General features: G+C 47.9%; 2 protein-coding genes across 3 annotated transcripts; both read right to left on the bottom strand.

The window, feature by feature from the left end:
- Window positions 1-2: 2 nt before the first annotated feature.
- On the bottom strand, window positions 3-10,829 carry LOC120299861 (synaptosomal-associated protein 25-like). 2 transcript variants are annotated; one of them, XM_039325129.1, is made up of 8 exons: window positions 10,763-10,829; window positions 5,499-5,640; window positions 3,468-3,509; window positions 3,273-3,321; window positions 2,581-2,698; window positions 1,975-2,103; window positions 1,550-1,694; window positions 3-1,110 (listed from the first exon to the last, which is right to left on the bottom strand). In XM_039325129.1, the coding sequence occupies exons 2-8, from the start codon at window positions 5,574-5,576 to the stop codon at window positions 1,042-1,044; spliced, it is 630 nt and encodes a 209-aa protein (XP_039181063.1). In that variant the 5' UTR covers window positions 5,577-5,640; window positions 10,763-10,829; the 3' UTR covers window positions 3-1,041. The 2 variants fall into 2 exon arrangements, with proteins under 2 accessions (XP_039181063.1, XP_039181062.1); XM_039325128.1 differs by lacking the exon at window positions 10,763-10,829 and adding an exon at window positions 6,094-6,269.
- A 3,022-nt stretch (window positions 10,830-13,851) lies between these two features.
- Window positions 13,852-26,100, bottom strand: CAPNS1 (calpain small subunit 1). Its single transcript, XM_039325083.1, has 11 exons — window positions 25,948-26,100; window positions 22,598-22,799; window positions 20,704-20,737; window positions 19,862-19,951; window positions 19,391-19,448; window positions 18,422-18,486; window positions 18,009-18,077; window positions 17,813-17,891; window positions 17,039-17,155; window positions 16,325-16,383; window positions 13,852-15,589 (listed from the first exon to the last, which is right to left on the bottom strand). Exons 2-11 carry the CDS (start codon window positions 22,771-22,773, stop codon window positions 15,563-15,565), a joined length of 774 nt encoding a protein of 257 aa, XP_039181017.1. The 5' UTR covers window positions 22,774-22,799; window positions 25,948-26,100; the 3' UTR covers window positions 13,852-15,562.
- Between the last annotated feature and the right edge of the window lie 805 nt (window positions 26,101-26,905).

Genomic DNA, 26,905 nt, shown 5'->3' with positions numbered 1-26,905 from the left:
CGCATTTTGCCTGGACTTTAAAACCCACCACTCACACCATAAGTCAGAAACAGATTTTTTAAAAATAGAGAAACGAAACAGGCACACAGTGTTGAAATCCACAGTGACAAATAAGCCAAGCCATATTTTCAGGGGTGGTGCGTGGACTGGACATTTGGAGGGGCTGCCTTCTCGCGCTTGCTGGCCTGGGTCCTACTCTGCATCCAGCCAACGCTCCCACTGGGCCACGCCAGCCTTGCCTGGTCCGGTGCCCGGCCAAGTGGGCAGCTTGGTTCTCCTCTGTTGTCTTGGACAGAACCCGGAGGACTTGATTGGGAAAGGCTGGATGGAGCCTAAATATAAATTAAAACACTGGACTGTTGGTTTTTCTGAATGGACCCGCTTCTATCCGCATCAGGGTGTTGATACCCCAGAGGAGATCAGCCCTGCCTCTTTCAGCAGTCACCCCATCCCTGTTTGGATGACCTCAAGTGTCCCACCAGGGCTCTTGGCTTCCCCAAGCTCTGTAGCTTTCAGCTACAGAAACATTCGTGGCCACACTAAGCCAAATTGGGTGGACGTTTATTTTCCCATCGGGCTGAAAAATAGCTGTTCCTGGCTTTTTCCCATGGGGAATCCTGGAAGCAGCCTAGTCAGTTTCTCAGTTTTCCTTTCCTCTTCAAGAGAGCAGTTCCTCCAGCAAGGGGGCTGCTCATCGGCCATCCTAGCCATTAAAGAGGGGGTGGGCTGGGTGGCACCCAGACAGCCCAGCGGGTTCTTTGTACCAAGGGAAACACACACACACACACACACACACACACACACCCAGGGCCAAAGCTCAGGTTAGCCTCCCCCCCTTGCCGTTTACATGGGCATCACTTTAGCATCCTGAAAGCATGCATGTTGGTTCAGAAAATGGATGAGATTCACACAGGAAACTTGGTTTAAATCACTTGGATCGGAAGGCGTCCACTTTGGAGCTGAGGACGGAAGAAGCCGGTAACCGGTTGCATTTGGTGAAAGTGGGGGGCGGGAAGAGGGGGGTGAGGGGCCGAAGTAGCTTCAGGCTTTCTTCAGCATCTTCGTGGTCTGGTTGTTGGCTTCGCTGATGCTGATCACATTGGCAACGGCCTGCCAGGGTGAGGGGGGGGGGAAGAGAAGAAAAGAAGCACTGAGCAGGGGGTTGGACTAGAAGACCTTAAGAATCCCTTCCAACTCTGTTATTCTGTATTCTAAATGGTTGCCAACTTAACCCTGGGGAGGCAGCTGGAGGGAGCCTTTACTTTTTAAATCAAGGGTCTTCAAACTTGGTCCTTTTATGACTTGTGGACTTCAACTCCCAGAATTCCTGGCTGAGGAATTCTGGGAGTTGAAGTCCACAAGTCATAAAAGGGCCAAGTTTGAAGACCCCTGTTTTAAATAATAAAGCAATAGTGCCCTCTGCTGCTGAAGCAAGAAATAGCCACAGCAACATACAGATCATCCCTGACTTACGATCACAATTGAGATCAACATTTTGCTCCATTTTATGACCTTTCCCGTTGCCGTTGTTAAGCGAAACATTGCTCACCTTCTCTTTGATATTCTCCACCTGCTTGCTCTGGACATCAATCTCGTTGCTCATGTCCACCGCCATGCTGCGCAGGTTACTCAGCATGCTGTCCACCTGGGTCAGATTCTGCTCTATCTCGTCCTCCACGTCGTCCTTCATTACCCTGGGCAAGAACACACGTGCAGAGAGCGCTGTGGGGCTCAAGCGTGCCCACGCATGAACACTGGGAGTCCCAAATGTAGGGTTTGCAGTTTACAAGCTCTCTCATGTTAGCAGGGCCTGAGCCCTGCGTTCGAGATTCCAGTCGTCTCCTCCCTCCTAACACTGATGATGTTCCCTAGTTGGGTCATGAAATGTCTGCCAGAAAACCACCAAGCTCAGAGCGCACTGAGGACCCCCACAGTCCCCCATTCCTCCTCTCCTCCAGAGACCCTTTGCCCTACCGCTGGATGAAGGGCCCGCTCATCATCATCTGTGTCCCCGCGGTCATCATGATGGGTTGCTGTGAGACCACATCCTGGGTGTTGCTAGAGGCCGCCTTACTAGCCTCCATGGCCTTCATGTTCTTTAACCTGGAATGAAAAAGGAAAAACATCCTTGCTTGCACCCTCTCTGAGGCTCCCTGCTAGAAGACACGGGGGTCCAGGAGGGTCAAAGAAGTCAAGATGGCAGCCACCACCGTGCGCTTCAAACCTTGCTCCTTTTTCAGGCTGCCCTCTTGACTTCTTTGACCTTCTCTTCCTGCCCTGTAGACGCTTCTCTGGAAGAAAAGCTGCCAGGGTTCCTTCTTTGGAGGATGAGAGAGCACAGAATAAATCCACGAAGGAAGCCAGCAAGGAACCACAAGGAGGAGGAGGAAAGCCTCCTTATACAAGAGCAGTTTATCTGCAAACACCCTGTTTGGGAAATACAGGCCTGAAGCACCCTGGTCCAATCCAGGACTGACTGACTGTTGTGTACACATGCACACACGATTACCGTGGCTCACAGCATGCTTAAACCACGAATCCTGGCTTCCCGCAAGGAGTTGTGCCCACCCAAGAACTTACTTGGCGCAGGGGCAGACGAAAAGGCCACAACACTTGGCCATGTCGCTGAGGTTCTTCTCCGCTTCCTTCATGTCTTGGATAATCTGGTCTAAACCGTCCTCAATGCGGTCCAGCTGCTCTGAGCGGGAGGAGGGGGAGAGAGAAGACCGTGAATATGGGGCTCAGGAAGGGCCCTCCCGAGGCCATCCATAGGCGAGCGGCAGTTGTGTCCAAAGAGGCTGAAACCATGCAAATTTTAGGACCACCTTTTGCCATGGTTGTTAAACAGATGATCGTTAAGTCTACCTCATTAACTTATCATGAGGGGCCTGAATTTATTTTGCTTTTTTTCTGTGATTTCTTTGCCCCGGCCAGAACTGTACAATTGGGGTGGTGTATAAAAATTTGGAAAGAAGCACAGATAAACAATGAATGGGTTCAAATTTTAAGCTGTCATAATGTGGTTTGACTTAGCATAAGGGGTATAATTGTGATTTATAACGGGGGTCTCCAACCTTGGCAACTTTAAGACTTATAGACTCCAACTCCCAGAATTCCTCAGCCAGCCATGAATTCTGGGAGTTGAAGTCCATAAGTCTTAAAGTCGCCAAGATTGGAGAACAGTGGTATAAAACTCCCATAAACCATGATTAAAGAAATGCAGTTTAGGATGTGGGGATATTTTCCCATTGCGAGAAATCCTCAGAATTTACCCCCTTGGTCATCCAGCATCACCAAAGTTCGAATCCCGGCATCTTTGCTCTGTGGGAAAATCAGAAACAAACGAGAATGAACAATGGCTAGGCTAGAATTTAAAAAAAAAAAATGGGCGTCTCATTTTTCCCCAAGTGTTCCCTGTTAGCTAGTCATAAAAATGCTATTCACCCCTCCCTCGCTTCGCCTCTTACCTCATCCACCAGCTGCAGCATTCGCCTGGTACTTTCCAGAGACTGCAAAAAAAATTTTTTAAAAATGAAGAATGCAATATTATGAGAGAAAAACAGTCACTGTCCTTCCATATTGTCTGTTTCAGAAGACTGGACTAATATATATATATATATATATATATATATATATATATATATATATATATATATATATATATATATCTTGTTTTAAGTGAGAATCCTGAAACCCCACTGCAGACATTCCAAAATTTCAGATTTAAAAAACAGCTTGTTTTTTTTTAAAAAAAGAATCAGCTTCTACTGCCTGCTCTGCATATTTTTCTCATTAATTGGAAGTGAAAAAGACGATGCTTAATCAGCTCTAAAGCACTCAAGGTGTTGTCAGCACCCACAAACTGATTGCAAAAGGAAAAACCCAGCAAATATTTGAGCTCAGCATATACAATATAGATTTGTCCTCAAATTACGACAGTTCACTTAGTGACCGTTCAAAGTTACAATGACACTGATGACCATTTTCCACACTTACGACCGTTGCAGCATCCTTGTGGTCCCATGATCAGAATTCGGATGCTCAGCAACTAACTCATACTTACGACGGTCGCAGCATCCCACGGTCACCTGATCCCCCTTTTCAGACCTTCTGACAAGCAAAATCAACAGGGGAAGTCAGACTCACTTAACAACTGAGTCACTAACTTAACAATTGCAGTGATTCACTTAAGAACTCTGGCAAGAAAAGTCATTGAATGGGGCAAAACCCACTTAACATCTGTCTCACTTAGCAACATAAATCTGTACTGTTCAGATTCTGGAAATGGAGATTTCCTTGAACTGTCATTATTTTAATTTCTGTCTAGCCCTTGACAAAATATTCTGGAAGTCAGTCCTTCCTTGTGGTTTTCCCTCTCTAAAGTGAAGAGAAAGGGCTCCTGAACCTTTAATTAGAAGCTTTCTCTTTTTGCCATTAATTGTTATTCGTTCCACACAGCAGCAACATGACTGGTAAACTGTTGATTAAGCTGCAGTTTAATTGCCCTGCGACTGGATGGCTTTAATTACAATTTTCTCATTTTTCTTTCCTTTAATAAAAAAAAAAACAGCCCAGCACTGTTCTGCTAATAGGAGAATAAGAAAATGCAAGGATTTGGGCAATTAAAGATCAATTAAGAAGCAATTAACCAGTTATCCACTGGTCTATCTCCCACTCTGGTGAAATAGGAGGTACTTCTAGGCACTGGTAGCTGCTTAGTTCAACGGGGGAAAGTATTAATTAAAGCTGCAGGAGTCCTGACAAATCTCCTAATCCAAATTGAACAATTAGATCCTACAATTTTATTTCATTGGAGGGGGTAGGGAGGAACCCAAACTACAAATGGGGTCAGAGAAAGGGGGATGCAGCCCAAAGGCACAGAAATACACAGGAAGTCCTTGACTCACAACCGCAACTTAAAATTTCTGTTGCTAAATAAGACCGTTGTTGTGAGTTTTGTCCCATTATACGACCTTTCTTGCCACAGTCGTTAAGTGGATCATTGCGGTTGTAAAGTTAGTCACATGGTTGTAAAGTGAATCTGCACCCCCCCCCCTTGACTTTGCTTGTCAGAAGGTCTCAAAAGAGGATCACGTGATCCTCGGGACGCTGCGACCGTCGTAAATGTGAGTCAGTTGCCAAGCGTCCGAATTTTGATCACGTGACCCTGGGGAGGCCGAAACGGTTGCAAATGTGTAAAATGGTCATAAGTCACATTTTTCAATGCCGTTGTAACTTCAGTCACTAAACATATAGATGTAAGTGGAGGACTACCTCTAGCAAGTTGGAAATTTCGCTCCCTGTTTGCAGAAAGGAGTAAATTTCATAAATGAATAAATGTCTGTCAAGAATATGAAGATGAGGCTGAGCCAAGGGGAGGCTTCTTGCCCTCCAGGGTGCCCCATTGGCGCCCTGTCCCGTTTCTGGTGGGGGCAACAGCCATCCTGATGAGAGGAAGGGGCTTGGAGCTCCCTGTCCGCCCCGGCAAAGCCCCCCACCTCGTTGTTGATGTGGTGGATCCGCTGCTCCAGGCCTTCCGACTCGGATCCCGCCACGCTGCCATGCTGGGCTGCCATGCTGGGCTGCCCCCGGGGAGCACAGAGGGACAGGGTTCCTTCGGACGGGAAGGGCCAGCTTCTCCTGCAAAAGAGAACGGGGGGGGAGAGGGGGCACCAAGGGGAGAAATATCTTTTGGGTAGGTGGGCAGCCCATCCGTCAAACGATCTACCCCTATCTTTCCCCAACCTTGGCCACTTTAGGTGGGTGGACTTCAACTCCCAGAATTCCCCAGAGCAAGCGGGGAATTCAAATATGACCTCATAGCCATGAGGGCTAGAAACTTGGCTTTAAAAAAAAACCCAAATCCCACGTTTTTGTACCAAGCACTAGAAAATGCTTATTGTTTCCTTATTTGTTTATTACATTTATAGACCTGGCTATTTCCTAGGTGTGACTCTGGGGCCCCCACCCCACCCCATAAAAAAAACTCTCAAAGCGAATGGTCAAAGCGATTCAAAACAAAATAATTAAAGTACCACGGACCCCATCATATAACAATGCAGAATTGCGACATGGGTGCCACTGAATTTATACCTGAGCATGAATGGATGGATGGACGGACGGACGGACGGACGGACACACAGCCCCATTCCCTTTCAGCGCCTGGCCTCGCAATCCTTTGCGTGAAAAGCGCACCGTGACACCCAGTGACACAACTTTTCAGGTGCCACGCGACTCGTGCTCCACATCGCAACCTCACTCGGCGGTGGTCGTCCTATTGTTGCTGTTCCCCCCCCCCACCCCAAGAAAAAGAAACCCAATAGGGCGGCCCTGAGCCCCCCCCCCGAAACCTCCGCAGTCCCCTCCTCCCCGCGATCCTATTCTCCCGCACCGGATTCCAAGCGTGTAATTATCACGTGGGAAAAAAGCGCAGCTGTTGCGAGTCGGGAGCCAGAAACAGCCGGGCCCCCGCCCGTTCCCCCTCCCCAGGCCGCCCCCAGCTCAGGTCTTCCCCGCTCTCTGTCCCCCCCCCCCTCCTGGAGCATCCCCGGCCCCTCTTTGCAGAACAGGTGTTGCCTTTGTGCGCGGATCTTGCGCCAAGCGGAGCGCGGCGAAGAGGCGGAGGAGGGGGAGGCACAGAGCCGACCCCCCCCCTCCCGGCAGCCAAAGATAGCGCTTGGGGGGGAGGAAAGGAGGGTCCTCCGGGTAAAAAAAAGCCCAGGGATGCCTCGGGAGAACAACACCCGGTGTTGCTGTCACCTTGCACAATGCACAAGAGGCGGGCGCCGCGTTGCAAAACAAAGTGCCCTTGTTAACTTTCTGTATTTATAGCTGCAAACTTGGGAAGCTGCGGGTGCGATTCCCAGAGAAGACAATGCTTGGCTCCGGGGTGTGGGAAGAGAGTGATGGGTGTGGGGGGGGGGCTCTCTCCCCCATCTGCTACCTTCCAGAAGCAACTTTGTGGGTGCACACCCACCCCCCTCTTTTGACAGTTCTTCCTCCTCTTGAAGCAAGCTTGGCTCAGATCGGTTTGCAAACAAAACAGAATCCTGGCTGGCCATGTCCCACTTCTAGGAGCATTGGGGGTGCAGCAAAGGGATCTACTTAGGAATAAAAGGAGGGGCCTTCTTGGGGGGAGCAAGTCCCCCGGAGTCTTCCAGACCCAGTTTCATTTCTCAAGCTGCTGGATGCGGCCCGTGTCCTCCATTCCAATCAACCGACCACCCCGTTTCTTAAATCTCTGGAAGTCTCCATTTTATTGAAAAAAGAAAACTCCCCAAATTGAATCAGCGCTTGCTGCCAAAAGTTGTGGGTGCTCCAACACGGGGGGGTGTTTGCTTAAGAAGAGATTGGATTTGTCTGAAATAGTTCAGGGTCTCCTGCGTGAGCAAGGGGGGTTGGAATAGAAGACCTCCAAGGTCCCTTCCAAGTCTGGAAATTGCGGCCTTAATTCTGGCCACAGAAGCAGCTGGTTGTGGGAATCTGGCATTCCGAGAGTGTCGGCTGTTCCCTTTCCAGCAACTTTTGCCCTGCTCAAAATTTTCCCCTCTGTTGCTCAGAGCCGGTCTGTGTTTCTCTATTTTGCCTTCTGAAAGGATTTTAAAAGAACGGGGAAATTGCCAAGGTCTCAAAACGGCCTTTCAAGCTGCCAGCTGACAAAGCCCCCCCTAGCCCCGTTACCATACATCAGGGGTCCTCAAACCTGGCCACTTTAAGACTTGTGGACTTCAATTCCCAGAATTCCCCAGCCAGCCATGCTGGCTGGGGAATTCTGGGAGTTGAAGTCCACAAGTCTTAAAGTGGCCAAGTTTGAGGATCCCTGCCGTACATCCTGCTCTTCGCTTTCTATTTGGATTACCTTGAGCCCCCCCTTCCCCCCACGAAGAAACACAAAAGGAAATTGGCTGATCAAAAGCAGCCATCCCGTCCCCGTCTTCCATCGAGGCAACGCAAGGTTTTGGAAGATTTTTTTTTGTCTAGATGCGCTTAGATTAAAACCGGATTAAATTGGCGCCAGCAAAGAAAAGAGCTCTTCAGACAGAGAATGTCCTTTTCAGACTTGGTGGGGAGAAGCTGCGGTGTTTCTGCCATTATTTCTAGCAAAAAAAGAGACGGCTGTTTCAGGCGCACCCAGGACATCGGTTAATTGAGCTGTTGAGAGTGACTCAGTCCGAGGGATATTTTGGCCTGCTCTAAAATGGAAAAGAACAAGTCCTTGTCTGGGGGGGGGGGTGGGAGAAGGAAGAAGAGGGTCCTTTTAATACCATTACAGCAAAGCTTTCTTTCTTTCTTTCCTTTGTTCAGTTCAGGAACCCACACAGGGTTGTCATCGCTTTCCAAGAGTCCCTCACAAAGCTGTTCCATCACGTCACCCACAACAATCCTGTCAGGTAGGCTGAACTGAGAATGATTGGCTTAAAATCACCTGATGAGTTTCCATAGCTGAGGGCAGATGTGGACCTGGGTCTGCTCAGATTGGTCCAACTTCTGCACCACAACACCACTGTGGTTGCCAAACATCTCAACATGCTGTCTGTCTGTCTCTCTCTCTCTCACTCGTTCGTTCTCTCACTTCCCTGTCTTTCCGTCCGTCCATCCATCCAATTTCTGTCTGTCTCTGTCACTATGTATTTGTATCAATCTATCTATCCTATTTCTGTCTATCTGTCTATTTCACTGTCTCTATTTGTATCTATCTATATATCATCTATCCTATTTCTGTCTGTCTTTCATCATGTATCATCTATCTATCATTTATCATCTATCTACCTATATCTATGTATCCATCTATATATCATCTCTCATCTATCTATCCTATTTCTATCTGTCCATTATCATCTATCTATCTGTCTATCTATCTATCCATCCATCCATCCAATTTCTGTCTGTCACTATTTGTATTGATCTGTCATCTATCCTATGTCTGTCTGTCTATCTATCTATCTATCTATCTATCTATCTATCTATCTATCTATCTATCTATCTATCCTATTTCTATCTGTCTATTTCTCTGTCTCTATTTGTATCTATATCTTATATATCCTATTTCTATCTATCCTATCATTTATCTATCATACATCTCTCATCTCTCCTATTTCTGTCTGTCTATATGTCCGTCTCTGTCTGTCTGTCTGTCTATCTACCTACCCACCTACCTATCATCTATCTATCTATCTATCTATCTATCTATCTATCTATCTATCTATCTATCTATCATCTATCTATTAATTGTATATGCCGCTCATGTTACTCTGCAAAGTGACTTCTGGGCAGTTTTGATTCACTCCTTTGCAGCTTAATAATGCCCTTTTATCAAGAACAAGAAGTCCTTGCCTGCAGGATGAGGATCAGAGCAGACCCAAGCCGTCCCTGCAGCTTGGCTCCCCCACACGGGACAAACAGCATTATTTCCTTCCAACTCATTGGCGCTTGTTCCATTCCATTCTTTCTGGATGGCAGAGTTGGTTTTGGGGGCTCTTTTTTTTGCCTCAGATCACATTTGAACAGAGAGCGTTCCCTGTCTAATTATACCCCAACTCATGAAAATGTATGCATGAATCGAGAAGGGTCCAAAGTATAACGAGAACATGCTAACTTTGTTTCCGACACCATCTGCTTGAGAGGCCTCTTTGCAAAGATCAGCAGAAGCATCTTGAAATGAGAAAGCCTAAGAGGGAAAGTGCCAGTGTTTGCAAAAGAGCAGGCTGACATGCTACAGGTTGGCCTTCTCAAACCAAACCTACCCTCTGCAACTGGAATCTCCAAGTCTGGAACAGAAGAGGGAAAATTGCAAGAAAAGGGGGGAGCAGCTTAAAGCTGAAAGACAAATCAGAGGACGAATTGAATCCTTAAATACAAATTCTTCCTCAGGAGACACTGTGGAGAAAAGGTTGAGTCCTGTTTAACCAACTTATCCAGCTGTGGGGCTGGACAGACCAGAGGTGTCCCCATCACTCACATCTGGAAAACCTAGAAAAAGCAACTGCGTAGAAATACCCTACAGAGAGATATTGATCAGAGTCCATTCAACCTCCAGACTGGATCCTCTGGCGAAACAATTTGGCAAGCTTTCTGCAGAAAGTTCCTGGGTTACACCTTGCAAATATATAGAAAAAAAACCTCTGGGCTCATATTTTGGGGTCTCCACAAGGCTGGAGAGGAGGGGTAACGTGAGGCATGGGGAGGGCGCCAGGTTGAAGAAGGCAGCTCTGTCCAGAGTGTCTGGCTGGTTGCTTCTCCAAACAGCCTGCACACAGGCACAAACACACACCAAACACACACGGACGCACGCATACTTCCCTGGTTCCCAAAAGACACAGCTCAAAGACTTGCAAAGAACAGTCACCCTTCTGAGGCACCAGCCAATTTTGATTGTTTTTTCCTGGCAAATTCACTTTTTAAACCACAGACCTCCAAGCCCTTTGCCAGTTTGCAACCGGTCCTTAGTAAACAACAGGTCGCTGAGAAGTCGGAGGACCCATTTCGCTGCCTCTGACGCACCAGAGAAAGAGGTTTGTAAGTGATCTAGGATCATGCAACCCCCCCCCCCCAAATTGGGAGTTTGTCCCCAGGGGAAAACCAAGACTGGGTGCAGGTCACCAGGATCAGCTTCGCATCAAGTTCGGCATCCGGGAAGATTTGCAAGGATGCTTGTGGCAAAGGTTGACTTTCTTAAGGGTCCCTCCATCCGTTGGGGTCTCCTTTTGCAGCCCACCACCCCAATATGTGCCCCTCCCACCCCGTCACCCCCATCCCCACATACCTCTTCCTGCTTCACTGCTTTTCTTCTCTGTTCAGCCCAAGCTTCATCCAGAAATGAGCCACGCCTTCCCATGCAAGATCAAGGCAGCCTGGCTCCCGCCTCTGGAGGGAAGCCATTGGGCAGAGACCCTGAAAGGCAGGCGGCGGAATCTCCCCATTGGCTGCCTGGTTGGGGGAAAAAGGGTGGGGTAGGACTGGAGTTGGTACCCTCTCTTTCCCTCCCTCCAGGGGATGCTGTTGCCAAGGGCAACCTGATGAGAGGCCGGGAGGATGGAGATGGCAACTTGGTGCCGTCACCTGAGTAACTCTGCGGCCGACACAATGAACTTTAGGCCCCCAGGGACCCCTCCTCCAGTATGAGGCACAGAGAGCCAGAGGGGCGGGGGGTCAGGTTGGACACAGCAGGCCTGTGAACTATGGCCCGGCTTCGCCTCTTACAACTGGGCCAAGATTTGGATACATCCTGGGCTTTTTGGCACATCTCTGTAACCCGGGGCAACTGGAACCTCTTGGTTACCCGGCAGATGTCTTGGTAACCAAGGCAACCACAGCATCTTTGGGTAATTGGGCAACGCAGCTAAATAACTTCCAGTTTGGCAAATGCCAAAGACGGTCCTGGTTGAGGGACAAAAGAGAAGGCTTCGTTGGCAGGCCGTTCTTCCTGGAATGGCAGTCTATCTGAAAAGGAAATTTGGACAGAACAGGACAACAGAGTTGTAAAGGAACTTGGAGGTCCTCTAGTCCAACCCCCTGCTCGAGCAGGAGACCCTACGTCAGAGGTGTCCAAGCTTGGCAACCTTAAGACCTGTGGACTTTTAACTCCTAGAATTCATGGCTGGCTGGGGAATTCTGGGAATTGAAGGCCACAAGTCTTGAAGTCCCCAAGTTTGGACATCCCTGCCCTATGCCATTCCGGACAAATGCTGTCAGTCTCTTCTTGAAAGCCTCCGGTGATAAGAGCACCCAAAGCTTCTTGAGGCAAGCCGTTCCACTGGTTAATTGTGGAAATTTCTCAGGAAATTCTTTGTAGTTTGTAGGTAAGTTTTTCCTTACTCCAGCCCAATGGTTCTGGGCTCTTCAGTATTCATCCACTTCACAAAATGCAGAACAAGTGCCAACATGGGGGTCCTCATAGAGAAAAATGTCAAAAGACAACTCGAGAAAGCGAGTCAAGTTACATTTGGTTCAAAGTCCCAGGGACATCCCTCTCTACAGCTCACCCTTCAATTCCTGGGCAAAACCTGCTTGTTTGGCATCAAAGACAAAACAGGGAGCCCAAATGTCATTCTCCAGATGAATATTTAGCACTTGCTGTGTTCCCTGTGTTTGTCAAAGCAAAACAAAGGAGGAATAAATTAATTTCAGAAAAAGTGGGAGGTGTGTGTGGTTTGATGCCAGTGGCATAAATCCACTGTTGGTTTCGGTGTGTGTGTTTGAGTGTGTAGTTCGCTGCTCACAATACACACATCGCTGAGAATGTCGCTCTCATCTGGATTGTGACTGCAGATAATAAATGTATTGTGGGAATCCGGCTTTATTTGGACAGGCAGAGATTCAAAGGTGAGATTTATTCCCTGCCAAGGAAGCATCGTTGTGTGACAACCCGGATAAAAATCCAGGCTGATTTCTTGTTATGCAACTTTGATTCCTGTTTCTACTGAGCTTTTCGAAAACAGAGTGGGTGTCAGAGACAACAAGACAGGTGGCACACACGCAGGCATACCCCTTTGCCGAACCCCGGAGGCGTTGATCATGGGGGGGGGGGGACTTGCAAAAAGACGCCACTGATGGGAGAGAAACTTGGCTTGTTGTGAGCTTTCTTTGCAAGAAAACCCCGAGCACACCCTGCCTCAGCTGTCAGCTGCAGCCCATTGTCACCCTCGCTTCCCAAAATCCCCCGGGGAATATTTTATTTTCACAGGTGGTTCTCAAACAGGGTGGAACACAAAACAAACACACACACACAGAGAGAGAGAGAGAGAGAGAGAGAGAGAGAGAGAGAGAGAGAGAGAGAGATGGATGAGACACAATAACAAAAGAGGTTTTAGCAGATAGAGATGGATGGATGGATGGATGGATGGAGAGATAGATGGGAGACAGAGGGAATGAGAGAGATGATAGATAAATGGATTGATGATAGATAGTAGATGACAGATAGATAGACCGACAGACAGGTAGACACAGACACACACACACATCTGTTTTGGGTCTGGTTTAGAATAATCCCCTTTTCTGTTGCAAGATAGGTGCTGTAAACCAAGGGGGACCCCAGTCTTCCCTCAGGGTCCCCTTCCCTTCATTTCACACCTTAAGACCTCCAACACCCCAAATCCCTTCCACACTCGGCCGTTTTCGAATCCCTTCCATTTCTCCCAAGGACAGTCACAGCCACCTTCTCCTGACTCAAAGCTGGTCCAGCCTTCAGTGCCTGTGACTCATCGGCAGAGGCAGCACATCCATCAAAAGAGACCGCCAATGTGCCCAAGATGTGACAGAGGGGCGTTCGCCCCTCCTTACAACCCCCAGTCGGCCCGTCTGCAGACAAAAACCAGGTCTTGAGCCATGCTGGAAAACAGAGCCTCCACGTGCTCCAAAAACAGCAAGATTAAGGCAGCCCTTCAAATGTGGGGCCTTGGTGCTCTCTGAATTGGCTGGCTTTCTTTGCATACCCACAAGGCAGCTTCTTCAGGGTTCAATGCTTTTTCTTAGCACTGATGATGTTACCTAGTTGGGTCATGAAATGTCTGCAAGGAAACAACCCAGCTCAGAGAGCACCAAGGACCCCACAGTCCTTCCTCCTCCTCCTCCTAACAAACCCCACTCTCTCCTAGCACTGATGATGTTCTCTAGTTGGGTTATGAGATGTCTGCAAGAAAACTGCTAAGCACAGAGAGCAGCAAGGACCCCACAGTCCTCCTCCTCCCTTCTAACAATGATGAAATTCTCTAGTTTGGTCATGAAGTTCACACAGATTTAAGCAGCAAAGAAGGCTGAGTAACGCTGAAACAGACTAGCATTAACCGAAAACAGAACACATCCTCCCTCTGCTGGAGAAGGCGCTGAGCAAACAACACAACAGAGGCACGCGGATTCTAATTGTTATGCAACTTTTACTCCGGTTGCTATTGAGCTATTAAAAAAGTGAGCATACAGTGGGAGGCAGCCTCTAACCCTGGGGGTGTTTGTGGGGGACGTGGGGGGCAACAGGAAAAGATCTGCTGGCAGTTCTAAACAGAGAATATTAGCCCCATTTAGAATTGCAAATTATTCATCACAAGATTCTTTTTTTTTTTCACCCCAGCAAATTCTCTTTTTGAGCCAGCAAAGCCTTTGGCCAGAATTGGGGGAAATTTCCAAAAGGACTATTTGCAAAAGCTCCCCCCCCCCAAGTCCTTCTCATTAATTTTAGGAGGAGAAAAAACGTGATTCATTAAAATTTCAAGCCAACAATTGGACTTGGAGAAGCTGAATCCAAAAACAAATTGGGGAAAGCATTTGCAGCTTTTAGAAGTATAAAGAGCCCCTAGTGTTACTCTGGTTCCCTTCTCAGCCCTTTCAAAAAGGGAGGAAACCAGGACTTATAAACTCACAATGTCCACATTTCATAATCTGATAGGGTTCACACATCCCTCAACACGTTTTAAAGGAAACCAATTCTCGAAATGCTGCCCATAAAATTCGGAGTTCTCCTTCATGTACTTTAGAGCAGGAGTGTCCAACCTGTGGACTTCAACTCCCAGAATTCCCCAGCCAGCAAAGTCCACAAATCTTAAAAGTTTCCACAGTTGGACAGCCTTGCTTTATAGACCTTCAAAATTCACGCAGAGAATTGGCATGCGACAAAAGTGCATTGCTGAGAAATTTGCATGGTGCAGCCACATAGTGTGCGATAAAGATGCTTTTTCTTTTTTTAAATAGAATTCAAAAGCCAAGTTTAAAGAGTCTGGGCCGAGCCTCTATCGGCAGCCCCTGGAGCCTGAGAAAAAAAGGGCCAAGCTGTCATATATCTGGATTATTTAAGTAGCTTCAGCGTTGGTTCCCTAAACTGCTAAGTTATTGCTTTTTAAATCATGTCCAGGCAAAGGGTGCTGGGGATTTTAAAAAGGAGGAAACATTTTCTGGGGTTGAGAAGTGGTAGGCAATGACCATCAAGCTCAGCTCATCTTATTTCTAGTGCAATGACCTGGCTCTTTTGGGAAAATACAAATTACGTCCAGATGAAAGTCCAGAGGATCCATCACCACTTCACAGTGTCCACAAAGAGATCGCTTTAGCCCCCATTTATAAAAACCCGTATACACTGCCCCCCCACATACAAGGAACCTGGTTTTGCAAGGAATTGGTGCTTTGCAAGCCCATCTCTCCATCCAAATCTCACACGGCTCTTACAAAATGAAACTTACTCAAAAAAAGGGGGGGGGTCCTATCAAATCTGCATGGCACCATTCGAATCCAAGCAGGTTGGGGAGGGGGAGAAAAGGAGCTTCTCTTTCAAGAGACAACCCCCCCTCTCTTGGTGCTTTGAAAAGGCAGCAGCGACAGCAAGTGAAAAGCTAATGGAGAAGAGCAGCCGTTGCTTTTACAATGGGGAGTAAAAATTGCAACGCAAAACACTAGAGTAAAAACAGGAAGTTTCCTGGCTTGGTTGCAGGAGAGGAAGCAGAACCGCAGAATAGAATCTCCTTGGATTTTCCCAGGGTGAAGACACATCTGCAAATAGGTAATGCCGAATTCTATACCACTCCAGGACAGAATTGGGGATGGTAGAGGAAAGGGTGGTCTTCCTGACAGCCGGTGGCTCTTAGGAGTACATGGTGAGCTGCAGCCACTGTACACACAAAAAAGAGAGAGACTTTTCACTTTCCAGATCCTCTCCAAGCTTCTAATCCCCAGGTTTTGCCTCTCCCTGTCCATTCTCTCCTCTTTGCATCGCTCTTGTACTGAGGTCTCCAAACGTGACAACTTTAAGACTCATGGACTTCAACTCTCAGAATTCCTCAGCTAGCGTGTGCTGATGGCATAAAAACATTCTTATTTATTTTATTTATTTATCAAATTTCTGTGCCACCCATGTCCCCTACAAGATGACTTTGGGCAGAAGAAAGAAAGAAAGAAAGAAAGAAAGAAAGAAAGAAAGAAAGAAAGAAAGAAAGAAAGAAAGAAAGAAAGAAAGAAAGAAAGAAAGAAAGAAAGAAAGAAAGAAAGAAAGAAAGAAAGGAAAGAAAGAAAGAAAGAAAGAAGAAAGAGACAAAGGAAGGAAGGAAAGAAACAAAGGAAGGAAGAGAAAGAAAGAAAGAAAGAGACAAAGGAAGGAAGGAAGGAAGGAAGGAAGGAAGGAAGGAAGGAAGGAAGGAAGGTAGGTAGGTAGGTTAGATAACCTTGGTCTAAGTTATGCAAAGAAAGAGTGGGGTGGGGAGGAGTGAGGGCATAATCCTGCTTCTTGGCGCCCTTTCCTTCAAAACTGCCTCTGATATATCCTGGCACATTGTGGTACTTGCTGAAAACTCGTATGCAACGCACTCTGCAGCCTGAACTGAGCAGGAGCCAAAAAGCTCTTTCTCACCTCCTTCAGAGTCACACGAATCTGTCCGCTGCCATCTCGGTCCAAAGATTTGAAGGCACCTATAAGAAGAAAGCCGGTGTTGGGAAACTAGGCTAGATGGGGGAGGGGGTCACGCATGGGCTTAGTTTCAAGACCTTTGCGTAGCTGCAAGAGGCACAAACATTGACCGCTCCCAAGATTCGTGAAGATCCCAAGATCTGGTCGTTCCCAATGGAAGGAGAGCAGCTTGGGAAGATTCTTGTAGTACAGGCGGAGAACAATAAAGTTGATAGTTTTAGCCATTTGTGAATGGCTCTGGTCTGTTGTGCCTGACACCCAGGGATGAATCAGGCAAGGCTGCAGAAGTGAGGCACATCCTCTGCCCCTTCAGAGGTCTGGCACTCCGACTTCCATAATCCCCTGCCTATCACCAAAGCCCACTCTGGTTAGAGATTCAGGATGCTGAATCACGTCAGCCCCTCTAACTGGCACCCACTGGCTGGGGGAGTCCTCGGAGAGGATGGCTGACTGCTGGGCAGGACGCAGAGACTGAAGTGGGGCAGAAGTTGCACGGGTGACATCCAAGCTAGGATCCCCTTCAGCCCCATGGAGGAAGAATTGAGTAGAGCTGGAAGGGACCACTGAGGTCTTCTAGCCCAGCCCTCCCCCCGCTCAAGCAGGAGAACCCGAGAGACAAAGAGGATGCCAATGGGCACGGCTGCCCCAGCCACTTACGGAACATGGCATCCAGGCGCACCAGGCAGCTGATGAAGTTGTCAAAATCCATGTTGCCGTTCTCGTCTGAATACCTGCGGACGATCATGGCATAAAGCTGCTGGTTGAGGTGGAAGCCTGGAGAAAAATGGAGAGTGTGGGGTGGAGGGTGGGGTGGAGAGAAGGAAGCATAAGAAGTTGGAACTGATTTACAGGCAGTCCTTGACTTACGATTTATGATTTCTTTTGCTAAGTGAGACCTTGGTTAACTGAATGTTGACCCATTTTACCCTCTTTCTTGCCACAGTTGTTAAGTAAATCCCTGCAGTTGTTAAGTGAGTGACACAGATTGTTAGCTGAATCCAGCTTCCCCCATGGACTTTGTCAGAAAGTCACAAAAGGGGATCACAAGAACCCCGGAACGCTGCGACCGCCATCAATACGAGCCGGTGGCCAAGCGTCTGAATTTGATCACGACCGTGGGGAGACTGTGACGGTTGTAAGTGTGAAAAATGGTTGTTAAGTCCCCTTTTTTCAGCGCCGTTGTAACTTTGAACGATCACTAACTGTTGCAAGCCGAGGACCACCCGTAGACCATTTGTGCGATCTTGAAGTTTTGGTTTTCTGATATGGGGCACGATTCACCCATTAAAAAAATAAAATAAAGTCAAAAGCCACCCAAGGAACAGCCGTTCTTTTTTTCTTTTTTAATTTTAAGGAGCAGAACGGGTGCCTGAGGTTTCTGTCACTTGCAGGCTGGAAAAAGAGTCACCTTGTTCCGATCAAGCTGCTCACCTGCGGCCTCAAACGCCCCCGGCAGTTCTTGGCTGCCGATGGTGCCGGATCGGTCCCTGTCGTATTGCTTGTAGATGCACTGAGAAGTGGAGACAGGGGGGGGGGTGCTTAGCCTCTGGCCAGAAGCCAAAAAGGGTCCTTGGCCCCCCAGGCAAGACCCCGCCTGTCCCCTAAGAAGGGGAAGCAAATTCGCTACCTGCCACTTCTTGATGTTGTTCCAGAGATACTTGAACTCCTCAAAGCCCAGCTTGCCGGTGGTGTCGCTCTGGACGGAGCATCGTCAAGAAAAACTGAAGGATGGAGGGGACCTGGGACTACTTCAGTGTTTCCTAAACTTGACAATTTTAAGGCATGAGGACTTCAACTCCCAGAATTCCACAGCCAGCAACGCTGGCTGTGGAATTCTGGGAGTTGAAGTCCTCATGCCTTAAAATTGTCAAGTTTGGGAAACACTGGACTACTTGAAACACCGGCCTCCGTGTTGAAAAATGACAAGGGACGGGAGGAAGAGACGCAGACCGGAAGGAGAGAAAAGGCTGTCCCCCCAACCCTTCGGCCCAGCCCCTTTAAGAAGCCCCCCCCCCTCCCAGTTCAACCGCAAAAGGGTACGTCCATCACGGCCACCATGGAACGACAGGTGTCAATCCCGAACCCATCAGTCTTCAAATCCGGATCTGAAAAGGGGAGAGAAATGGGCTGAGACGTGTGAGCTTTCGCTCTCGATGGTACCCCGTTTGGGGAAGAAGAACCGCTTGCGATCCAGGGGAGCAACCGCTGTTTGCCTGCCTTTGCAGCAGAGAATTTACTCGGTCCTTCTACTGGAGCTGCAGGTGGGTTGGGGGGGGGGAGGTGTCTGCCTATATAAGGGAATATTTGTAGTTAAGATAACTTTTATTGTCATTTTTTTACTATGGGCAAAACGGCACAGGGTTGAAATGAGGGGTCCTTGGGATTCTCTGAGCTGGATGGCTTTCATGCAGATGTTTCACAATCCTAATTAGGCAGCATCATCAGTGCTAGAAGGGAGAGGAGTTGCAGGGAGAGGGGGGAGGAGGAGGAGGAGGACGACATGTGGGAATATTTGTAGTTAAGATATTTGTAAGGGAATATTTGTAGTTAAGATAACTTTTATTGTCATTTTTTTACTATGGGCAAAACGGCACAGGGTTGAAATGAGGGGTCCTTGATGCTCTCTGAGCTTGGCTGCTTTCTTGCAGACATTTCATGTCCCAACTATGTAACAACATCAGGGATAGAAGGGAGTAGGGTTTGTGGAGAGGAGGAGGAGGGGGAGAATTGTTTTGTTCTTAGTGCTCTCTGAGCTTGATAGTTTCTTTGCGGACATTTCATGACCCAGCTAGGTAACAACATCAAGGCTAAAAGGGAGAAGAGGAGGACTGTGGGGTCCTTGGTGCTCTCTGAGCTTGAGGATTTTCTTGCAGCACTGATGAATGTTTGGTAATGAAATGTCTGCTTTCGTTCTCAGAACTGAAAGATGTAGAATCGGCAGGGGGGAGGTGACAACCCCCCCCCAGCTCTGATTCTCCACGGACCACCCTGAAGGAGTTCTCTACTTACGCCGGGTGACTACTTTGTTCAGGATGTTCATCAGCTCCGTCGCGCTCACTTCCATGTCCTGCCGAAAGAGAAGGCCCTCCATCAGGAGCAGGGTCTTCGAGAGGGGAGGGGCCAAAAATGGGACCGTGGCCACCATCTTGCCTTTTTGAACCCCTTCCCCCACACACCCTGTTCAGGAGAGCAAGAGGCTTTTTTCTTTTCTTTTTTTTTTTTTGAAGCCAAGGATCAGAGTTATGGGTTGAGCGGCCTAACAAAAGAATATCAGTCTGAGATCTAATTATGATTCAAAGCAGATAGATCCAAGATTTCAATAAATCCCACTTTCTTTGCTTTGGGGGAAGTTTCTGAAAACAGCTTTTCAGGCGAGCCTTTGAACTGTGACTTTTGCTATATGTTACAGGTAGTCCTCGGCTTACGGCCACAACTGAGCCCCAATTTTCCATTGCTGAGCCCCCCTCGCCCCATACTCACGTCCCCGGCCAGTTGGGTGAAGAGTCTGCGGAACTGCCGGACTTCCTCGCTTTCGTTGGCTTCAATGTTGGAGAAATGGCTGCGAGGCGGCTGGGGAAGAAGACAGGATGCGAGAGACCACTTACAGGAGGAAGAGGAGGAGAGGAAGTACCCAAATAAACTGGGTAATGGGTAATAACATCCCTGCCTGTGGGGGGGGGGGGGCTTAAGGTTGCTGGTGGTTTAAATATGGTCGCTTGCTCTGCCAGTCTTGGCTGGGAAGGGAGCGTTCTTTCTTGGTAGTTTGGGGAATAAAATAATATTTTTTTCTTCTCCGATGCTTCAACTAGATCGGGGTAGGCAACCTTGGCTCTTTTATGACTCATGGACTTCAACTCCCAGAATTCCTGAGCCAGCCAAGCTGGCTCAGGAATTCTGGGAGTTGAAGTCCATGAGTCATAAAAGAGCCAAGGTTGCCTACCCCTGAACTAGATGTTGCTTGCTGGAGTGATAAGATAAGCAGCAGCAGAGTCTGCAGTTTTATAGTGGGTGGGGCAAGAGGTTCAAAAGAGACCTCCCCTCATTTCTTGGGTTCACTGGGGGGGAGGGAGGAGAGAAAGGGAGAAGGAGAAAGAGAAAGAGAGGGAGGGAGGAAGGAAGGAGAAAAAAAGGGAGAAGGAGACGGAGAAGGAAAAAGGAGGGAGTAAGGAAGGAGAGAAAGGGAGAAGGATGAGGAGGAGGGAGGGAGGGAAGGAAGAAAGGAAGGAGAAAAAGGGTAAAGGAAAAGGAGGGAAGGAGGAAGGGAATCAAGTCAAATAAAGGCAGATCCCTTCAACCATGCGAGAAGAGCTGAGGGGTCTTACCGGAGGCTCTGGGTTATACTGGGCTGCTGCTTCACTGGCAGGCAGGAAGGCATGAAAAATAAAAAGAGAATTTCAGAAAAATCTCCTTCCACAGAAGTTTTCTGCTGCTGGCAGACATTTGTATGCAAACAGGCTATGCAGAATGGCTACAACCCCTCTTTCATCAAACAAAGCAGTTCGGAGCTAAGTTGCAAGCTCTTCTTGTACCCGCCCCCTCTCTCAAACACACACAGTGTGTGTGTGCAGACTCCTTAACATGAAACATGTCTTGCAATGGCTGCATCCAGACACAGGGTTTACTGATATCACTAATTTATTCTACTAATAATTCAGGCCATCCTTTAAGTCACTGGTGTGTTTGTGTGTGTGTCCCTAACATTTCCTTTTATCTTTGCAATAACCCTGCAAGGTAGAATTGGAACAACAACAACAAAGCAATGGGTAGCAGTTCCTCAAATTTGCCACTTTAAGATGGGCGGACTTCAACTCCCAGAATTCCTCAGCCAGCAAGGTTCACTGAAGGAGGCTGAGCAAGGCTGGCTGAGGAATTCTGGGAGTTGAAGTCCGCCCATCTTAAAGTGGCAAAATTGAGGAACTACTTCTGGACAGTAACTGATTGAGCAACCGTAGACAGGCCCAGACCACCTCTGACTGCAGCACTTTTTGCAGGAAATTATAACATGGGGACAGGCACTCAGGAAACAGGGGTGTCCTGCACACCTGCGTCTTCGCTGCCAGAAACTCGCTGCACCCCTCTGCTGCTGCTGTCCTCTCTCTCATTCAAGCACCAAGAACAGAAGGAAATTCCAGAACACCTGAAATTGGCTCATTTTAATGCCAATTGGTGTTTTTTTTTTCATGGCTCATAAATTGGGAATTTCAGCCATTCAGAACCGCTGACCTGAATTTCAACTCAGCATTGTTGGTTTCTGGATGGCGACGGTGTTGCAGGGCTAGCAAACCGGTTTGACTGTAAACAAAACCCCAGCAGAAGTTTCTCGTAATGGGGAGCGCCCAGGGCGTCCCATGCCAGTAGACCCAGATGCAAAAAGGAAGCAACTTTGTGTAATTTACTCAGCTTTCTCAGAGGCACCAAAGCAAAAAGCTGAGGGGGTGAAAATAAAGGGGAGGTGTGATTTAAGTGGTGTGCAAGGGGTCTGTAAAGTGACAAGTGGAGGGCAAGGGGTCTGCAAACCCATCAGATACCTGGTTCCTTGCTCCATCTTAAGCCACAGCTAATTCTAAAAACAGAGAACAGGATTGGTGATCTGATGTACCACAATTTACTTGTCTTCCCACAAGAGATTAAATTAAGGTAATCCTCAAATCAGGTTGTGTGTGAATCTGACTGGGATGCAGCCTTCCCATTTTCAGCTCTCTGGCAGGTTGAGACACACAGAGCTGGCCATGAGGAAGAAAGACCTCAGGCCGTCTGCAAAATTGTTCATCTTGGCGCAAAGAACCTGAAATACAACGTCTCATAATGCAAGTTGCTAGTCCACAGTGGGGAATTTTTGAGCTAAGCCTCCAGGCTTGCAACACCTTTATGTAGCATGTCCCTTGAAAGGAAAGTGTCAACCATGGTTTAGGAAGTTTCACTTCCTGGAGGTGTGGAAAGTACTTCAGGCTCGCCAAAAGCAATCAGGAAAATAGCCATTTCTCACATTCTTATGAGTGTAATATAAAATATCAGTGTAATACTATAACACATATTTCTCTATTATTGTACATCTTCCAGAGTCACTCTGTGAGAGGGATGGTCTCCAAATATAAAAAATAAAATAAAATATAAATAAATACAATACAATACAATAAAATAATAAACAATAAAAATAAAATAAAATAAAAATAAAATAAAAATAAAATAAAATAAAAATTTAGAGCGCATTCTTACCTGATGGCACTGATGACTCCTCCCAGAAATTTCATGGCTCCTCCCCCTTGGCCTCCCCCTCCCCCTCCACCCCCTCCCCCACTTAAAAATCCTCCAATGACATTTCCAATGTTGATGTTGCTTCCACCACCGCCACCACCTCCTCCGCCTCCAAGAAAGTTCTTGACCAGGAACATTTTCAGAAAATGCTAAGAAAGGGGATCTAGAGAGGGAGAGAGAGAGAGGGAGAGAGAGAGAGAAGGAAAGAGATAGAAGATACAGTAAATGGTCATAAATTTAATAGGGTGCAGTACACCTCAGGTTTCCGCCTTGATTACTTTGCATTCGGTATTGTTACTTATTTGCATGTTGAGGAAAAGAAAAACGGAGAGAAAACAATACACAAAGCAAAACTGACAACTGTTTTTTTAAAAAAAGAAATAGAAAATAGGGTGTTTTTCAAATAGATCTCTACTTTGGAAATAGAAGGCAACAAGAGTTACTGTGTGACAAGATGGGCAACTCATACATTTTGCAAACAAACAAACAAACATTTTTTCCAAAAAAAGGAAAACCCCAGAGAGAAAGGGGCAGGGTTAACAAAGAAGAAAGCTTTTAAAATCTTTCGGATCTTTGATGATTCATGCCTAAAGATTCTTTTTGTTTCTGATGAAAAAATGAGTCAACGCCTCTTGGTGGAAGCGACCCACAACTCACAAAAGCTTTTTCAGTCCCTAGAGCATGTTTCTCAACCTTGACCATTTTAAGGCATGTGGACTTCAACTCCCAGAATTCCACAGCCAGCATTGCTGGCTGTGGAATTCTGGGAGTTAAAGTCCACATGCCTTAAAATGGTCAAGGTTGAGAAACACTGGAGTTCAACAGAAAAAGTCCTGTTGGACTCCCAATGTTGAATTACTGGTGGGCCCAACTCTCGTTCCTCTCTAGCATTCTGGGAGTTGAAGTCCACAGGTCTTAAAGTTGCCAAGGTTGGAGACTTCTGCTCTAGTCCAAGGCTGGCTGAGGAATTCTGGGAGTTGAAGTCCACATGTCTTAAAGTGCCACGGTTGAGAATCCCTGCATTAATGTGCAAAAACTACACAGGGTTTACTCAGCTGCAACAATGAATCATCTCTTCCTTAATGCAGGAGGTACAAAATCTGGCGTTTAACTCCTGGATACACTTTCAGAAAAGTAGCTCAAACTAGCTACCAAGTAAACCTGCCCCACTTGGGTGTGTGTGTATGTGGGGAGGGAATGGCTTCACACTTCAATCACAAGTAGTCCTGGACTTACAATCAGTTACTAGCAACCGTTCAAAGTTACGAGGAACCTCCTCAACAGGTACTTGCAATCCAGATGCCCCCCCCAACAGGGTCCTGTCACAGCATTTTTGGGCATCCAGCAACCGGCCCACACTTACGTCCTGCGGTCATGCGACCAAGATTTACTATGTTTTTGCTAGAAACTGGCTTTTATTTCCAGTTTCCAGGGAAAATCCCTCTAGTCTGCTTAACGACAGCGAGGTTCACATTACAACAGCTGCAGAAAAAGGTGGCAAAATCGGCCAGGTCACTTGATGACCCCCTTAACGACCAGCACCATTCATTCATTCAATTTACATGCCTCCCATCTCATCTAGAGTCGACTTACGACTGTAATTGTAGGCTCAATAACAGTCGTAAGTTGAGGACAACCCGTATAGGGTACAAAAACCAACTGGTCAGCATTAAATAGACTGAAATTGAATTGGATTTTTTTTAAACATACCAGCAAATCTAACTTCCAAATCTAACTCCTCCTAATGATGTAATAAGGGGTCAGACTAGATGGTCTCTCAGATCCCTTCCAACTCAGCTGGTGCCCTTCCGTTATTATTCCCCAGCTAGTTCTCTCCCCTTGGGAAGACCGGATTCCACTCACCAGGCTCGCTGCCAAGAAATGGGGGTTCCCACCCACCCCAAGAGCCTCAGTTTCCCCTCTTAGACCATTTCCCAGATCTCTGATCTCCCGACCTGCTAAGCTGGGTAAGGCAGGGGACGATCACTAGATAAAAGAACCATCCCTTTCAGGTACTAAGCAAATAAACCTGACATACAACTGGATTTGCAAGCCAGGCTTACTCATAGTTTACTCAATCCACATAGTTTCCTTGGTTTGCAGGTTGTCTCCAAGCGTGAAGTACCTCAGTGTCTTCACAATGGACTACAGCGAATTGGTTTACTTGAGAATTGTTTAGTGGGTAATAGAAACTCAGTAACTAGGATCGCTGAAGAAAGTGACGTCTAATAAACCGGTGTTTCTCAATCTTGGTGGCTTTAAGATGGATGGACCAACTCCCAGAATTCCCCAGCCAGGGGAGTTGAACTCCACCCATCTTAAAGCTGCCAAGATTGAGCAACATGGAAATAAGTTCCAGAATTCCCTGGTGAGACTTCAATTCCCAGAAGTCCTTTTGTTGGCTGGGGAATTCTGGGAGTTGAAGTCCCCAACTTTGACAAGGTTGACCCAGACTGGGAAGGTAGCCAAACCAAGCAATCTTATTTCAGGAGGGCAATGCACAAACTCCACCAGGGGTGCAACAGTTCATCCTTATGACTCTCGGGGTCCCTGCAGGTACCCCAATGGGGGCACCCACTTTGGCCTCTGTGGGGCTGGCTGCCATCTGCCATAGGCATGTAGATCTAAGCAAAGACCAAGGACTGCAACACCCATGACTCCTGTCAGCTGGCTGTGGCTGATGGGAGTTGGGGAGTCCAAACAAATGCAGGACTGTTAGGGGGGGAGCCCGGTGTATATCCAATCCAGGACCCTGGTGGTCCCTCGGAACGTGTTGGACTGCAACACCTATCTCTCCTCTCAGTTGGCTGTGGCTGATGGGAGTTGGGAGTCCAAACAAATGAAAGAATGTTAAGGGGAGCAGAAGGAGGAGTCATCCTCCTAAGCAGGGACCTAAAACGGGGTTCCCATTCTGGTACTCTTCAGTTCCCCTGGCTGGGCCTGATGGGACCTGGAGTCCAACAGCTGTGCGGCTCCCCTCTGTGCCCCCAAATAAGGCTATAGGGAAAAGAGCGGGAGGTGGCCCAGGAGATCCAAAGAGGAATATAGGAGGAGGGATCTAAGGAGATCCCTTCTTGTAGGGCGGAGGAGAAGCGATCCACGACCGATCCCGGGGAGCGGAACGCTCTGGAACCGGTCCCGGAAGGGGGGGTGGGGGACGCAGAAGGCCAGGCCAGACGCGGCCCGGGCAGGAAGCAGATTTCCTCTCGCGCTCCGGCGAGGGGATCTCAGGAAGCCAGCGGGATCTAGAGCACGGGAGAGAAGACCCGCGACCTCCCAAACTCCCCACCCCCAACCCCAGCCCCGCTTACCTTGGCCGCCAAACGCTGCTCGGGGCGACTTGTCCGGCGGGCGGTGGATCTCTTGCGGGATCTACCACACCCGGACTACTCACTGCAGCGGATCAGCCGGGGAACCCGCGGGGTCCTAGCGCCTCTTCGCCTCCACGCAAGCCTTTTGCAAGCGGGCGCCCTCCAGAGGCTCTCCGCGCCTCCGACTCCCCGACTATCCCGGGCATCATTGCGGGGGGGCTATGCCCGACCTAGACTCGGCCCGAGACGGATTGCAAAGCGGCGCTGCGGAACAGACCGCAAACGAGCAGGACCAGGTGCTTGCTTGACGCATTTCTTTAATTACATAATTAATTACCCCGTTAATCCCTCATCCAGGGTCCAGCGCTGGTGGGCTCGAAGCGGTGAGGCAGGTAGTCCTCAAGTTATGACCACAACTCAGCCCAAAACTGACGTTGCTAAGTGAAAAATTTGTTAAGCGTTTGCCCCAATTTTAGGACTTTTCTTGCCACCGTTGTTAAGGGAATGGTTGCATTTGTTAAGTCGGTAACATGGTTAAGTGAATCTGGATTCCCCCGTTGACTTTGCAGGTCACAAAAGCAGGTCACCCAACTTTTAGACACTGCGTCTGTCATAAATAGGAGTCAAGCCTCTAAATTTGGATCACGTGACCACGAGGAATGCTACAGCGCTTTTTCACAGAGTGTGAAAAGCAGTCTTAAGTCACTTTTTTCAGGGCCGTTGTAACTTTGAAAGGTCACTAAATGAACCATTGTGAATGGAGGACTGTCTGAAATACCGAGTGAAAAAACTAGCGAGCATTCGGGGGCCCTGACATCAGGTTAGCCCAGCTACGCTTAGGGAAGCAAAGTGGGCCAGAGCTGAGTTCAAAATGTGCGTCCAATTTTATGGGGGCCACAAAGAGCCCGTCTGGCACGTTTGAGGCTCCAGACCCCATCACAATGGAGGCCGCAGCTTC

Source organism: Crotalus tigris, unplaced genomic scaffold, assembly GCF_016545835.1.
Source record: "Crotalus tigris isolate CLP2741 ecotype Arizona unplaced genomic scaffold, ASM1654583v1 scf7180000024316.1084291, whole genome shotgun sequence".
Taxonomy (NCBI): Eukaryota; Metazoa; Chordata; class Lepidosauria; order Squamata; family Viperidae; genus Crotalus; species Crotalus tigris.
The sequence above is the reverse complement of the archived record's forward strand: the minus strand, read 5'-3'. Positions and strand labels throughout refer to the sequence as shown.